We start from the raw sequence: 17,707 nt of genomic DNA, 5'->3' as shown, positions 1-17,707 counted from the left end.
AGATTGAATTAGAGGGCACACTCAGAGAAATAAAAGTGAGATAACAGGGATTTAATCACCATGTTAACTGTAGAGAAGACATACTTCTGTTCAAATGATTCCTAACCACATACATCACTTAACAGTGTCAGGCATTTAATAAGTGCTTTATAAATGTTTAAAAAATAAATACACAGACCATAATTATTAAGAAGTGGATTAAAAATCATTTCACAAAATCATGCCACCAACCTGTTTGGCCTAGTCAGAGAGGCCCCTACACCAGAATCCCTTCTTTCTTTGATCCCGGTGGTCTCCAACTCATTAAGTGATGTTCCATCTCTTTCCACATCACTGGGTGTTGTCTGACCCTTAGAAACAGAATTGCCTTCGAAATCTAGGGTTATCTGATTAGGAAATGGAAAGGGACATAAGCCAGGTTTTCCAACCAAGGCCTCATGTGCTTGCAGTTCATTCACTCCCTCTTGGAGGCCACTGACGTGGTGCAGAATGTCCTCTAAGTGAGGTAAGAGGTCATTTTTCTCCAAGTCCAAAAGGTCTCCTGTGCTGGCATACAATGGGACGTTGTCATAGATACTGACTCGACTTGCTCTGTGGCAGGAGGCAATGAGCCCAGGCTCCCTGGCACAAGGGCCATGCTGTCTACCCAGGGAGATGCTACCAGTCCTCCAGTTCACCCCATTGCTGTTGTCTGTTGGTGAGAGGCTTTCGATGGACAGCGCCTTTGGGAATGTTCCTGGTTTGTGATCCTTGGGAATGTGTACTACCAAGTTCTCCTGGGAATGAAACTCATGTGTGTGGTTTTGGTCACCTGCATTCCACAGTGCTGTCCCAGCCAGCACATCCAGGTCTTCTAAGTACATGCCCCCACGCTTGTTGGCCTCCTGGCATTTCCGTTCCTTCAGGCCAGGTGTGCTCAGCCCACTACTGCTGTTTTCTGATGGGCTGCTTTCACCACTCCATTTGCTGGAGCACTGAAGTCCTTTACTGCAGGCAACCGGGAGTGAGTTCTGGAGATCTCCATTAGGTATTTGGATGCACTGCATGGCCTTAAAGGACTCTGGCTCCTGCTGTAGCACAGGCCCGCTGATCACCAAGCCACCTGTCTGCCCCTTATGCCTTCCATGTGTTCCTTTTGCTCGGAGTGTTTCCATGCGTTTCAAAAATGATTTAGCTCTGGGTCTACTGAGTTTCTCATTCTTTGGGTGGAAAGGGTAGTTGAGGACGTCTTTGGAGGACTGTGGGAGGCTGCTGCTGAATACCGTGGCATCCAGCATGACTGGGCTATCGGAGCAGTATTGGCTGGAGCAGTCAAACGCCTCCCGGCCAGTGCCCTGGCTGCCGGGGTGGCTGCGTCCGTCACTCCCACCACTGCTCTCGCTGTGGATGGAGCAGACCTCGGGCTCACTCAGGTCTGTGAGGACACTTTCACTGCTGGTTGTGTCTCTCATCCTAATGTCTCCAGATGACCCATTTCTGTCTCCCCCAGGAAACAGTGTGTGGAGGTTGTCCACACGAGACCACCGCCGACTGGTTCTTTGGAAAGTCCATTTGTTACTGATACAAAGATCTTCTTCATCTGAGTCTTCACCCTGAAAAACATTAAGGATAGTGCACATTGGCTTGTGGCTCAGATGAAATGGGAAATCTAGGGCCCAGGGGCATGGTCCTCCTATCTCCTCTCCTTTCCCTCCATTTCATGCACACCCTCTGTTTTTTGGGGCACCTTTGAGTAAAGGTGATTCCACCATCATGCATGGTCCTGCACGCCCTCTTCCTCCCCAGTGGCTAGAGGATCTCTTCCCAACCTGCCAAGCTTTCTTCCTTTCAATTTTCATAGAGTTTCTGAATCATTCCTTTTCCTCTAAGAAGATTTTCCTGACTGATTACAAAGAAGGTATAATTACAATCTGACTAGACAGTCTAAATCTAAAACATCTGTGATCTCTTTTTCACACAGAAACTTAATCCTGCCATAAAAAGCACTTACTTCTTTCCTGAAACTTCTTCACTGAGCTCCACAACCATATTTCCAGCTTCCCTCTTCTGAACCTCAAGGTCACTGTGTCTCAAAGCTAATGATCCTTACCTTAGTCTCCCCAACTTGGTTGTTATTGTATACTAGAGGCCCAGTGCACGACATTTGTGCACTGGGGTGGGGGACCCCTCAGCCCAGCCTGCACCCTCTCACAGTCTGGGACCCCTCGGGGGGATGTCCACCTGCTGGCTTAGGCCAGATGGCTCCCGCCACCGCCTCTGCGCTCACCACCTGTGAGCCCTGCTTCTGGCTAAGTGGCGCTCCTGCATTGAGCGTCTGCCCCCTGGTGGTCCGTGCGCATCATAAAGACTGGTCGTTCTGCAGTTCAGTCGATTTGCATATTAGGGTTTTATTATATAGGCTTCCCTGTATAATTAACAACAAAATCATCTACTGAATTTCTGTAAGAGGAATTCTGGAGATCACTAGTTGAGGAGAGTCTACCCAGCCTGTGCTGCTAGGCCAGCCTTCTTGTTTTTAATCAATTATGAGTCTGAATACCTTAGGCAGGACACACATCTATGGGCTGCTTAGGCCCCACTAATTTGCCCTGTCTTACACTAGTCTCTTTACACATTTATCTTACCTGTCTGGGTTCTGCCCGAATTTGCATCCCCCGAGAAAGAGTGTCTGGGTTACTCGAGGCCACAGATGGCCTTATCTTTGCAAGTCTCTCCAGTCCAGCATAGACCCTGACCTAGAGTGCCTAAATAATAATGTTTCCATCCTCACCATGCATATATTACCAGGGCCCAACTCATATGATTTTCAAATCTATTCCCTCATTTGTATCTTCACTCCTTTTTTTAAGCCCTTGACACTTCTCTCTGGGCCTATTATAGTCAAAACCTGGCTAGAATCCTTGATTCCAGTGTCTTTGCCATCTAAGCAGCTTTCTACAGTGTAATTCAAAGATGATCACATATGCTCCCACCCAAAAAACCTACAGTTTCCCAGGGAATATATAGTAAGAACCAAGTTGGGGAGACTAAGGTAAGGATCATTAGCTTGGAGACACAGTGACCGTGAGGGAAGCCTTCCTAACAGTCTTTGGTGTGGAATTCTAAGCCCTTGCATCCTGACTGCCATTTACTTACTTTTCTTGCCTCATTTCAGTTGTTACTCCAGAGTTCCCTTCACTCTGCTCCCTATCCCCCAACCATTCCCCAACATTCAGCAATGTTACAGGAGTAAGAGTCACTGCTGTCCTTCCCTGGTCTCTGATGATTCTTGAGTACTGGCTCACCTGTGAAGTTCTTCCCTTTGAAGCCTTCCCTGGCTGCTCCAAACAATGACTACTTTCTCCCCTGCATGCCTGTAGTATTTGGATTAGACCTTTATTGCAGTATTTACTCATGTCACACACACCCATCTCAGTCATTCATTATATGTGAGCTCATTAAGAGCAGGGCCTGTGTTTCTGTTTTATTCACATTCACTTCTCCAGGCTCATAGTAACTGCTCAATATATTTTTGTTGATTTAATTCAGTTTATTTTATTTTACTTTGGCATCTGATTCTAAGACCCAGTTCCAAGTGCTGGTAGGACCAGTTAGAGCTTTTATGACTGTATATAAGTTTTTTGCTCCCTCCAAAGTTTTTCTCCCTTAAAAAATGGGACTAAAAATAGGTCCTCTCTCATGGGTTCACTGAGGGGATTAAGTGATTAACACAGTTAGCAGTGTTTGTTTATTTGTTATTTTCTAATGTTTATTCAACTGCTTATCTATTGCTTGTCATCTATTTACATACCTATCATCCACCTTAACTCTCTTTAACTTTGCAATGTATTCTATTTTCCAGGAAAAGTGAACAGTTGCTCAGTCAATAAATGTTGAAAAACAAATAAATATTGAGATAGTTTATGTCTTGAAAATTTACATTCATTTTGGGTTGGGTTAAATGACAATTTTGAACATTCAAGTATAAGGTGGAAGAAAGTATAAAACCAAGGTACTATTAACAAAGAATTCCATAGCTTTGGGGACACTGTGGAAAATTAGCTTTGAGTTTTAAAAATAGTTGTATAAAGGTTTGGCAAAAAAAATTTAAAAAGTTGTACAAGTGGAAAAAAGGCAAGTCATCTGGGATGATGACACAAAATTATACTTAGTAGCATTTTCTACTTCCTTTCCCCCTATGATTAATACAATAAAACCTGACCTCTGAGGGCCATTATATATCAGGCACCATGATAGATTGAGGGTTGCATTCTGGATTTTCATATCACATTTCAGGAATCTAGTGATGGGAAGTTGACATTAAGTAAGCATTTTGAAAAAAAGCCCTTTCAGCAAATAGTTTTTGAGAAGGCAAAAGAAGGATATGCTTCTAAAGAAATTATAGATATTTTAAAACAGAAACTATAATATTTAGTGCTGGCTCCAATGAGCTCTCTCAAGCTAGCCCAAACTTGGTTACTGATGCTAGTAAACCACATAGTATTTGATAAGGACTCCTTTATTTTGGTTAAGAAAAGATGCCAAGCTGGGCACTGTGGACTGGGAGTGGAAAGCCTGCCCATGTCTGCTAAGCTCTAAGAACTTATTATACTAGCTTTGGGCAACAGGAAGGTAATTACAACCCAACAAAGGCATGTGAAAAGTGGTGACTTACTGGAAAAAAGTCAAACAGTTCAGGAAATTTTTTTCAGTATAGATTGAACCAAAACAAACAAACAAAAACCGACAGTAAACATAAACAAAAAAAAGAAAAAAACATCCATTCTCTTTTAGAACCTTCCCTTTACCACAGTATGTGCCAAAGGAAATTGACCTGATTCTGTATCTTTGTTTTCCTCTAATGCAGGCTCTTTCAAACCATTGATAGTAACATGTAATAAGAAATACATTTTCTATCACAACTCAAGGCACACATAGATATTATAATCAATCAATCAATCAGGCTATTATTATCCTGATATATTTTATTAAAGTATAATATTGACATATAATATTACATTAGTTTTAAGTGTACAGTATAATGATTAAACATTTATACACTTTACAATCTGATTACCATAAGTTTAGTAACCATCTGTTGTTACAAAGTTATTATAATATTTATTGTTGACTATTTTCCCTGTGATGTACATCCCCATAACCTATTTATTTTATAGATGGAAGTTTGTATTTCTTATTCCCCTTCACTTTTATTATCCATGCCTTCATCTCCATCAGTTTGTTCTCTGTTGAAATCATATGGTATTTGTCTTTCTCTGTCTGACTTATTTCATTTAGCTGTACTCTGATATTTTATAATCTAATTTAGTCTGTTTCCTTTTTAAAAAAATGTTGTTTGTACCCTGGCTGGCATAGCTCAGTAGTTAGAGTGTCGGCCAACACACTGAAGGGTCGTGGGTTTGATTCCTGGTCAAGGGCATGTACCTGGGATGCAGGTTTGATCCCTGGACCCAGTTGGGACACGTGCAGGAGGCAACTAAATGATGTGCCTCTCTCACATCAATGTGTTTTTTCTCTCTCTCTCTCTCTCTTTCTTCCTCCCTTCCACCCACTCTCTTTAAAACATCAATGGAAAAAATATCCTCAGGTGAAGATTTAACAGCAACAAAAATGTTGTTTGTGACCACCACATTTATTTGACAATCCATTAATGGGCCATGATCCACAGTATGAAAAACATACTATACTAGAGTTTAACTTTTATACACTCCTGGGGCAGCAGACTGCCAGGCATATAGCAAACTCCTCAATAATAATACTTGTGGAATTGTTCTTATTGGTTACGAAGCAATCAGATTTCATCGGGTTGATAATTTTTTCAGGCTAAAAACAAATAGTTTGATCATTTAGAAATGCAAAATGGAAATGTCTAGGAATCATATGAATTTGTGAGAAAAAGAAACACCAAACTAACTTTATTCACCTATCTTAATGGTTTAATATCATGAAAATACTATGGACATAGACTATCTGGATTTTGGCAAGGGAGCTGATAAAGGCTCTCCTGATGTGGTTATGCCAGAGATGGCTAACTGTGCTGGATGCTACAGAGAGTTTTATTAGCAACTGGTTGAGTAACCCCACCACAGAGTGTGATCCAAAGACTGAACACAACTAAGGAATGATGTCTGGAGGATGCCTCAAAATTATGCTTACTTTAAGAATAACTTGAATGAGCCAGTACAACTCATGTTTTTAAAATATGATGATGATACAAGGTAATTCACTAAGTGATCATGAGCAAGGCACCCTTTTTGAGACTCAATTTTCTCTTTCTAAAATGGAAATGATAATAATGCACATCAAGCATGGTAAGTCAATTTACCCATATGAGATTTTATGTGAAAATACCATATAAACCTTAAAGTGCAAGATAAAAGTAATTATCATTGTTAGAGACAGGCAACATGGAGATGTATAAAGATCTTAACTGAATAGAAAATAACCTAAATAAGATGACATTTCATGAAGTAAAATATAAGGACCTAACTTTAAAAATCAACCATAAGATATCTAAGATGGAACAGACTTGGTTTAACAGCAGTTGCTATTCATAACTTTGGGAGTTGTAGCAAATTTAATGTGAATCAACCATGCAATATGGCTACCAAACTAAGTCACCAACTCTAGAATGCATGACCAAAAGCATGGATCTCAAGCCCTTGCTGGTGTGGCTCAGTTGGTTGAACATCGTCCCATGCACCAAGAGGTTGCAGGTTTAATTCCTGGTCAGGGCACATGCCCAGATTGCAGGCTCAATCCCCAGTAGGGAGTGTGAAGGAGTAAGCCAAGGCTGTTTCTTTTTCCCTCTCCCTTCCTCTCTCTCTAAAAATTAGTAAAAACATATTAAAAAATATTCAGAAGGCTGGAGCCCCACTGTGTTGTGCACTGGTCACACACCTCAGGAACAGTAAGCTTATGTTCTAATTGCCACATTTTAAGAGGCACATGGGAAGGGGTACATTTTGAGAGAAGGGTAATCAGAATGTGAAGGATGATTGAAAGAATGAATAGTTTGGTTTAGAAAGGAGGAACTTTACAGAAGTGTTACTCAAAGTGTGGTCAAGAGGCTGCCATTCCCAAAACCAGTCTTCACTGAAATAAGTACAGACTTTGAGAATAAGCATTAAAATGTTTGTCACCATTTGGGAAGGCCAGGCTATCCAAGTTTGTGATCAGTGGACACCTGTTACAATTCTGGGTGTTGTGCACAGTAGCTCCACATTACGATTGTGTACACTTTAAGATTGGTTTATCTACCATAACTCAAAGTGTATAATGTGCAGGAGCCATTGTTTTACAAAAAGATAATTGTTGGAATTGGCTAGTGATGGAGGATTAAAGATGAAATTTGAAAATATAGAAACATTTATTTCATTTTGAAAAAAGGTAAGAAGGAATATCTTCAGCTTTATTTTCAAACCTCTCTCTTTTTTTTTTTATTCCAGTCAACATACTCTGTGAGACTGGTCTCTTCATAATGATTAGTATTAAAACAAAAAAACATTTTAGATATACATTCCTTCCTGTGAGTAGTGTTGTCAATTCAACCTAAACTAGATAAGAAACTCAAAGTCATAAATACAGTCATAATGTCTAATCAAAGTCTGAGTACAGGCATTTAATATGGGGAATTGCTATCTCAAAGTAACCTTTTTGCTTAATTGTGACAGCTGAACAACAAAAACATTATAAGTGCAATTAGAATTGTTTATATTAGTTACCTATATGCATACTTTCACTAAAAAATGTGAATTTTATAATTCTTGTGTACTCCTTATTTTATTTGTTTTTATTGTATTTATCAGAATGCAAGTTTGTGTCTATTAAGTCTAATAATAAGACATTTAGACTTCTATTTTCCATAACTCTTTTTTAATTTCATATTTCTAATAATTAATTCATTTGTATTGAATTTTAAAGTACCTCAGCCAGTAGCACACTGGAAATCAAAAACAACAGTCACTCACCACAGAGTTTGAGAAACTGTTCTAGATTGTGCATAGATATTAAAACTTTCTGTACAGTGTCAGATAGTAAATGTTATAGATTTACAGGCTCTGTACTCTCTGTCACAACTAGTCGACTCTGCTCTTGAAGCAAAAAAAAAAGGCATGACTCTGTTCCAGTACAACTGTTATCTTGTAATTAGCTAGTTATCTACACTAATAAAAGAGAAAGATGCAAATTGACCATACCCACAAATGCTTCCCATTGGCTAATCAGCAGGATATGCAAATTAACTGCCAATCAAGATGGCGGCCGGCAGCCAGGCAGCTGAAGCAAACAGGAGGCTTGCTTGCTCCTGTGATGGAGGAAGCCAACGTTCCTGGCCTGCGGCAGCCCAGCTCTGATCTCCAGATGCACCAATGTTGCAATTATAGAAGCTAAACAAAGCCCATATAACCTGCTTTCAGCAGCCGAGGCCTCAAGCTGGAGCCGGCCTCAGAGCTAAAGCCAGCTCTCAGTTCCAGTGACAGCCATAGAAGGTAAATAAATCCCAGAATAAAAAAAAAAGAAAAGAAAAAAAAAAGGAGAAGTTGGGAGCTTCAGTCACCCGCCAGCCTGAAAATGGCCCTCAGCCCCTCATCCAGACTGGCTAGGCACCCCAGTGTGGACCCCCACCCTAAAGGGGGTGCGGGCAGCCTAAAAACAGCCATCAGCCCCTCATCCAGGCTGGCCAGGCACCCAGTGGGGACACCTACCCTAAACGGGGTGCGGGAAGCCTAAAAACAGCCCTCAGCCCCTCACCCAGACTGGCCAGGCACCCCAGTGTGGACTGCCCCCAGAAGCCTCAGCAGCCAGTGTTGCCTTGTGCCCTGGGAACCGCAAATCAGAGGGTCTGGGCTGCAAGGCAAGGCCCTCCCCCAGCAGCAGGTCTTGTCTTGAGGACTGGGAACTGCCCATCAGCAGGTCCAGGCTGCAAGGCAAGGCCCACCCCCAGAAGCCCCTGCAGCAAGTCTTGCCTTGGGGCCCGGGATCCGCTCATCAGCGGGTCCAGGCTGTAAGGCAAGGCCTTCCCCCAGAAGCCCCAGCTACTTTAAAAATAGAAGGATCTCTTTTTGAACCAATCTGTTTAGATTCATGATTAGTAAAACAGTATGGAACTAATGAAATACAGTGATAGGAATTAGGAAGTGTGACACTGATGGTTCTGGGCATGTGAAGGGTGAGGGACAGAAGGGTACACATGGTCTTCCCTTCAGTTCTGCTGGAGAGATGAGCTCTGAGGGCCGGAACTGCTCCATGCCCAGAGGAGGGGGGTGTGGTCAGTGGCTCTGTTACAGAACTTCTTGCCAAGCAGACTTTACCCGACCCACAGGAACCTTTTTACTCCAGAAAACAGAAACAGCCAGTTCCCAATGTGCATGGGAAAACCACTGTACCCTCCTGTGCACAGTGTCCTGATGGAGTGATGGGGGAGGTGGGCGAGGGGAGCAGTGCAGAGTTGTTAGGCAGCTGGAGTGGGAGTGGAAATGCCATGAAATGTCCACATTCCTGGCTGTGCCCACGGTCTGGGCGGCTCCTCCAGGCACTGGCTGAGGGATTAGGGCTGATTCTCTCGGGAAGGGAATATTCCATGGGTGAAAGATTTACAGGCTGAGGGTGGGTCGTGTGTTAGCTTGGGCCAAATCCCTCAGCATTCCTGCTGCCAAGCCCTCAAAGGAATGCGGAAGAGGCACCCCTCACCCCCAAGACCCCTTTGTAGACATTTTGGCATCTATGTGATTTTTAATCCCTTCAGGGAGACTTTCTATCCTGCAGTCCCATCCCACCCCACTGTTGCTGTTTGTCTGCCAGCTGGGTCGAGCATCAAGGGGAAAGGGGGTTAATACTCACTGAAAGACTACTGATCCTACCGGGAAACCAACCTATTTACTGTACTGTTGTAAATATCATACCCTTTATATCCTGTATATTGGCTTCTTTTAAATAAATTGAAATGTCTTAGAAACAAAGAAGAAAAAAAGGCAAGGCAGGGCGGGACCCAGAAGACCCAGAAGCCGCCTGATATGGTAGTAACTCTATCAGTAAGCACTCTGAAAGTCAGTGGCAAAAATGCACCAATTAAAGGATAGATTATGAGGGTGAATCAAAAACAAAACCCACTTTAAATATAAAGACACATATAGATTAAAAGTAAATAAATTAAGCTGCAGCCTGTTTTGCTCAGTGGATAGAGCATTAGCCCGTGGACTGAAGGGTCCCAGGTTCGATTCCAGTCAATGTACCTCAGTTGCTGGCTTGATCCCCAGTCCCTATCAAAGCATGTGCAGGAGGCAACCAATCAATGTGTCTCTCCCTTTCCCTTCACTCTCTCTAAAATTCAATGGAAAAATATCCTTGGGTGAAGATTAACAAAAACAAAGTAAATGGATTAAGTAACATTAAAGAGATTATAAGAAAAATATATTCCAAATTCTGTTAGTTGTATAATGGTGATGTTTAAATTATTAACACCTAAGAAATTGGGTGAAGGATACATATAATATGCTGTAGTATTTTATAGTTTTTTTAGATGTATGATATTATTTCAAATTAAAATATTAAAAAATTTAAAAATTAATAAAATATTAATCGAAATGTATCTGCATTACATGAAAAATCTCCTAATTGCTTCTAGCATAATTTATTAAATTGCACTAAAATTTACAAGGGTTCAATTAAAAAATATCTTAATTCTAAATGATATAATAGAAAATATATAATAGTGCAGTTATAAGCACTTATCTGAAAATACAAATTTAAAGAAGTGAATTTAAAGAAGGGATTAGCCAAAGAAAATATATGCACAACCCATGGACACACAGACAACAGTATGGTGATGGCAAGAGAGAAGTGGGGGGCAAGAGCTGGGTAGAGGGGGCAAAAGGGGGGAAATAGGAACATCCTATATAATAATAACAAAAGGCTAATATGCACATTGACTAGACGGCAGAATGACCGGTTGCTATGATGTGCACTGGCCACCAGGGGGCAGATGCTCAATGCAGGAGCTGCCCCCTGGTGGTCAGTGCACTTCCATATGGGGAGTGCCACTCAGCCAGAAGCTGGCTCATGGCTGACCAGCGCAGTGGTGGTGCCAGGAGCCTCACCCACCTCCGTGGCAGCACTAAGAATGTCCAACTAACGGTTTAGACCTGATCCGTTGGGGCTTAAGCCTTTAGTCGGATATCCCCAAGGGCTCCCTGGCTGCTGGAGGGATGTCTGACTGGAAGCTTAGGCCTGATCTCCTAGGGAGTGGGCCTAAGTTGACAGGTGGACATCCCCCAAGGGGTCCTGGACTGTGAATGGGCGCAGGCTGGGCTGAGGGACTCCCTGCCCCGAGTGCACAAATTTTTGTGCACCGGGTCTCTAGTCCTATATAATAAAACCCTAATATGCAAATTGACCAAACGGTAGAACAACCAGTCACTATGAAGCACACTGACCATCAGGGGTAGACGTTCAATGCAGGAGGTGCTCCCTGGTGGTCTGTGCGCTCCCACAGGGGGAGTGCTGCTCAGCCAGAAGCTGGGCTCACTGCTGGCAAGCATAGAGGTGGTGGTGGGAGCCTCTCCTGCCTCTGTTGCAGGTAGGTGGTAAGGAGCGAGAGGTCCTGGACTGCGAGAGCCCCGGACTGCAAGAAGGATGTCTGACTGCCGGCTTATGGAAGCCAGCAGGTGGACATCTCCTGAGGGGTCCTGGACTGTGAGGGGGTGCAGGCCAGGCAGAGGGGACCCCCACCCCCAGTGCACAAATGTCGTGCACCAGGCCTCTAGTTAATAATAAAAAGGGAGCAAAGGGAAGCCAGACATTATAGGCATGTAATTTGGGCAGCTTCACTAGGAAGCTGCAATTTCACACTCTCTAGGAAACCACTGGCCCATTCCCTGCAAAACACTGAAGGAAGGGGTCCAACAAAGAGGAGATAGATGCATGCTCTGTGAAGTTGGGATGACATAGGGAAGGTACTTTCCTGTCAGTTACACCTGGGAACAGAGATTGTTGGTCAGACCAGAATGGGTAGGATCACTGCAACACTTTGAAAATTGGGCAATACATAATCCCCAAAACAAAGGAGCTTGCTCTCTCTTGTAGTTCTTGGCTCTCTTGCATTTGTCCATAGCCCATGGCCATGCAGACCCCCCATTCAATGGACTAGTGGACTGAAGTGGGGAACACAAGCTAAGCTAGCCTGATGCTGTATTGGATTGCTCCAACATGGAAAGGAAACTCTGGACAATGGCTCTAATTTAGCCCTATTGAAGCCACAGCAACACTTCTTTTATGGCAGGGCAAAGGGAAATGGGACTTTGGAAAGTCAGGTGTTTGATTCCACAGAAATGAAGCTTTCTTCAATATTTCCTCTTAAGTCTCTGAAAATTCTTTTTCTTGGGATATCACAAGAAATCCATTCCCACGAGCAAGAGGTGGGGACAAGGACCTCTCCCCACCAGTAAGAAACACAACTTTCTTTACAAAACTGGGGGAATAATTGGCTGACCCTCAGTGTAGAGGACAGTGCTAAGTGGTTGCTGTATGAAAGGAGAAATCTGAATTCTGTGCTTCTTCAGAGAAAATAGCTGGAATCAGATAGGCAACTTTACAATGAATCAGCTTTTAGCTTCCGTGATTAGAATAAAACAAATTGCCTTGCAGTGTAGTGAACACATCATGTCTAGATGCTTACAAGCAAAGGTTGAGTGACTTGTGAGGGATGCTCTAAAAAGTAAATCATGAAGTGTCTTGGAGGTTGGAAAAGATGGAAGATCCTTTCCAAATCAAACAACCTATGGTTCTAGGACATTCACATGCAATTATCTTCAATTCAAGACAATAACACTCTCCAGGTACATAAATGCTGTAATGAAATGTAATTTTTATCTTATGTGACTCTACTGTGGGAAGCTGCCCGGAGGTGTCTTATTTACTGGGAGATACAGGGGCATGAAAAGCAGTGGGGATAGAGACCAAGCCTCTTGAAAATTGCAGCTCCTTGGAAACGCAGATGGCACCAGGCCAGGAGATGCTGCTGCAAGAGGGCAATCAGTCATGGTTTCTGTGTTGTTGTCCACCTTGGTCACAATGTCAGAGAGCTTTATGATAACTATAATTTAAATTAGAAACTTATTTGGAGGCCTCTCTTTCTCTCATGGGAAATCTTAGGTAAGAGTCCTGGGTACATATGTGTCCTTCTCCTTCCTCATTTAACACAGAGCCTTTTGGAGTTTCCCGTCTCTAAGTTATGAGTTATACCACATAAACACTAACCATAATTAGGGAATTTCAATGTTGTCATAAAGCAAATGGAGATTTTATGGTAAATACTTAAGAAACATTTTTCTGAGAACAAGTAGTGCTTGCATGTACCTTGTTTTCCATTTAGATGAAGCTCTAATGTTTATTTTTTAAATAAAAAAGAGAACATTCTTAGCTGAAATTATATCTTCCTCAGAGACAAATGCCAAGCAGACACTGCAAAAAGAAGGTTGATTTTTTGTTTGGTTTTGTTTTAAAAGAGAAATTTGACCGTATCTTTACACTGGGAAGGAGCCCACATGAGTCCACAGATGAAAGAGGCAGCTAATCCATAGTTACATAGAGATTCAGAAGTTATATTCCATTAAAGTTAGCTAGAGCCAAGTGGCTGGGTCTGCCTGCTCAGAAGCAGGAATATGCCATTTGCAATGCTGCCTGGGGAGGAGCGTGAAGCCAGAGGCAGGGGGACAGCTGGTGTCCATTGGCTCCTGAAATGCCTCTTGGCTGGGTTTTACAAATCTTTCAATGAGATTTGTGGCCAAGATTGAGAACACATTCTCCCTCTAACTCTCCCCGAGGAGGAAAGTAATCTTGAATCTCCTGCAAGGAGAAAATCTTATGGTGTTATCTTGTGGGAAGGCAGGTATGATTTCATTTTTCCCCATGCTTTACAAGTGGTATTTAATGTATGAGAAAAGTGCACAACTCATAACTAAGTATGAATGAGGCTTCACTATTCTCATCTAGACTATTTTTTTTCTTTTTTTGATCAATTCACCATACTCTTCAGACAAAACCAAATGAGAAGAAAATGCAAAGTAGAGCAACAAGATTTATGACTCATTCACTGTCAGAAATCCAGAGATAAACGTCCATGAAGATCTATAATAATAAAAGTGTAATATGCAAGTTGACTGAATGGCCTAACAGCAGAATGACTGTCCATACAACCATGCTATGACACCCACCGGCGCCAGGCCAGCCAAGGCGGGTGCGATGCAATTGGTTGGCAGGGGGATGGGGGGAATGCCATCACCCCATGATCATCCCGCAGAGGGAGGCCCAGGCCACTGGCTGGCAGGGCTATCAATCGAGGGGGAAGAGAAGTGGTGGCTGACGCAGGCAGTGCCAGGCCAAGGCAGGTGCAGGTGGGGGGAGCGGGGGTGGGGTGGGGTGGGGGAGGCCGACTGCCAGCAGCCTGAGGGAAGCTGGTGCTGGCATCCAGGGGAAGGAAGGCCTACTGTCACATGAATTTAGTGCATTGGGCCTCTAGTATTAAATAAATCATGGGGGAGAAACCAAGATGGCGGCATAGGTAAACACTGGAAATTGCTGCCTTGCACAACCACTTCAAAAATACAACTAAAAGACAAAACGGACATCATCCAGAACCACAGGAAGGCTGGCTGAGTGGAAATTCTACAACTAAAAGGAAAGAGAAAAGCACACTGAGACTCAGAGGAGGTGTGGAAGTAAAGTGCAGAGGTACGGAGGCCCACACAGAAAGGGCTAGCAACTGAGGAACGCGGTTGTCTTTTTCAATTGGGAGGGAGTCTCAAGCTCCTGACTGCTCTGAACTCAAGTTCCAGGTGAGTCTCTGGGGACCCAGACTCATACAGGGAGAAACTGGACTGTCTGGCATCGAGCGGAACCCGAGGGCGGAATTCTCTCAGAGGTGCTTGCAGCGATTACCGCCAGACACTGAGACCCGGGGCCTCTTAGGGGAGGGCTGAGGATCAGCCATAGCTGTTTTCTCCATCCTGTTGATTCCCTGAGACCCCACCCCACCCAAGCTGTGCACAGAGGCTTTTGCATATGAATGGCCTGGCCCTTTGCAATCTAAAATTACCTAACAAACTGAAGCTGGGTCAGAGAGACCCAGAACATCCAAAAGAAGGCCCAAGGCCCCACAGCAGCTTGCATTGCTTCACAGCCGGACCTCATCTGGGCACCCCCAAACCCCAAACAAAGAAGAGGAATCTGCAGATCTTTCTGTAGCTCCTGCTGGGTAGCCTCAGGCAGAGGCTAAATTAGCACCTCCTTAGAGATCCAAGAGCCAGTGTACCCAGTGGTCAGAGTGGGACCATCCAGATTACAACTCCTCAGATCCATAAGGGACACAATCAGGGGGCAGACTCAGTGAGCTCCAAAGCCCCACTGAAGCAATTCTTTCCCCATAAGGGTGTCTCCAGCACAGAAGTTCTCCCACCACAAAGTCTTTCCCCATAAGGGTGTCTCCAGCACAGAAGTTCTCCCACCACAGACACAGCTGATTCTCACAGCCAATTGGCCTGGAGGTAAATTCCTCCCAGTGATAACTACAACAATCAAGGCTTAACTACAACTAGACTGTGCACAAAACCCACAAAGGGGTGCACCAGGAGTGTCCACCTCAGGTATTTGGGGAGGCTTAATCACTGGGCCCTATAGCACACCTAGCACAGAAAGCCACTCTATCAACACAGGGAAGCAGCCAAAATGTGGAGACAAAGAAACAGGTCACAAATAACAGAAATGAAGGAAAGCAAACTACTGGATATAGAGTTCAAAACCACAGTTATAAGGTTTTTCAAGAATTTTCTAGAAACCGCCGATAAATTTAGTGAGATCCTCAATAAATCTAGTGAGATCCTCGAGGATATGAAAAAGGACCAACTAGAAATTAAGCATACACTGACTGAAATAAAGAATATTATACAGAGATCCAACAGCAGACTAGAGGATCACAAGAATCAAGTCAAAGATTTGAAATGCGAAGAAGCAAAAAACACCCAACCGGAAAAGCAAAAATAAAAAAGAATCCAAAAAATATGAAGATAGTGTAAGGAGCCTCTGGGACAACTTCAAGAATACCAACATCCAAATTATGGGGGCACCAGAAGAAGAGAGCAAGATATTGAAAACCAATTTGAAGAAATAAGGACAGAAAACTTCCCCTACCTGGTGAAAGAAATAGACTTACAAGTCCAGAAAGCGCAGAGAACCCCAAACAAAAGGAATCCAAAGAGGACCACACCAAGACACATCATAATTAAAATGCCAAGAGCAAAAGACAAAGAGAGAATCTTAAAAGCAGCAAGAGAAAGACAGTCAGTTACCTACAAGGAAGTACCCATATGATTGTCAGCTGATTTCTCAATAGAAACTATGCAAGCCAGAAGGGAGTAGCAAGAAATATTCAAAGTGATGAATAGCAAGAACCTACAACCAAGATTACTTTACCCAGCAAAGCTATTATTCAGAATTGAAGGTCAGATAAAGAGCTAAAGGAATTCATCACCACCAAACCAGTATTATATGAAATGCTGAAAGGTATCCTTTAAGAAGAGGAAGAAGAAGAAAAAGGTAAAGATAAAAATTATGAACAACAAATACCTATCTATCAACAAGTGAATCTAAAAATCAAGTGAATAAATAATCTCATGAACAGAATAAACTGGTGAATATAATAGAATTGGGGCATAGAAAGGGAGTGGGCTGACAATTCTTGGGGGGCAAGGGGTGTTGGGGGGTGCAGGAGGAGACTGGAAAAAAATCGTACACCTATGGATGAGGACAGTGGCGAGGGGGTAAGGGCAGATAGTGGGGTGGGAACTGGGTGGAGGGGAGCTATGGGGCAAAAAAAGAACAACTGTAATAATCTGAACAATAAAGATTTAATTAAAAAAATAAGTCATGGACTTCAGTACATATGGCAAGAAACATCTCTCTTCTAAAAACAATAAAAATACATAACTATATTTTGCTGAGGAAACACTTCCAGGTCTCTGGCCAAGGGCCACTCATTCAGGCTCCAAGATATTCCAAGACACTGATCTTTGAAAGGCAAGGAGGGGTTCAAATCCCAACTCTGCTAATTGTGAGTGGCTTTCGGCAAGTTCTTACCTTTCTGCCCTTTAATTTCCATATCTGTTACATGGGCTTAATAATGAGGACAGTGCCTATGACACAATAGGCATGTGTGAGTACTCCCAATTCAAACCACTGAGCAAGCACATAGAGCCCTTTCATAGGCCCAGTAGCCCCAAAGAGAGGAGAATAATTGTGGCCCAAATAGGCCATTTGGGGATGACATTCTGCAGAATTATGGGTCTGGGTCTCTGCAGATTAGAGATGTGAATTATATTTTTATTTTATGGATTGCTTAAAACGGGTACATAGCCAGAGGAAATGTGGCTTGGTTTTCTTCCAAATAAACTAATTCCAAAGTGGATTGAAGCTTCACATGGTGTTCGGGTCTCAAGTTTAACTTTCTATTTTTGATCATTTGGCCTATTCCTGTTCTGTATTTATTTATTTTTTATTTTTTGCAGTAAAATGAAGAACTAGCCTATGACTTGTGTAAGGGGCATATCATGCGAACATGTTCCACTGCAGAGGGTCTCCCACATAGTTGCTCAGACCACAGCCCCAGATTCTGACCATTCCTGAGATTCACAAGTAGGCGAAGACCACAGGTTGGAAT

At 42.9% G+C, this 17,707-nt stretch overlaps 1 protein-coding gene across 5 annotated transcripts in view; it reads right to left on the bottom strand.

Annotated features, from left to right (window-relative positions):
- Positions 1-17,707, bottom strand: part of STARD13 (StAR related lipid transfer domain containing 13) — a 312,838-nt gene that overhangs the window by 33,195 nt on the left and 261,936 nt on the right. For 3 of the 5 annotated variants that reach the window (XM_059684434.1, XM_059684433.1, XM_059684437.1), the window contains exons 5-6: positions 3,285-3,353; positions 232-1,592 (exon numbers count right to left, since the gene is read on the bottom strand). In XM_059684434.1, coding sequence (XP_059540417.1) covers positions 232-1,592; positions 3,285-3,353 — 1,430 coding nt within the window. The remainder of the gene's footprint in view (positions 1-231; positions 1,593-3,284; positions 3,354-17,707) is intronic. The other 2 variants (XM_059684436.1, XM_059684435.1) reach the window with 1 other exon arrangement.

The sequence above is a fragment of the Myotis daubentonii genome, chromosome 2 (assembly GCF_963259705.1).
Source record: "Myotis daubentonii chromosome 2, mMyoDau2.1, whole genome shotgun sequence".
NCBI classification, from domain to species: Eukaryota; Metazoa; Chordata; class Mammalia; order Chiroptera; family Vespertilionidae; genus Myotis; species Myotis daubentonii.
Note: the sequence above shows the minus strand (reverse complement) of the source record. Positions and strands in the feature narration are given on the sequence as shown.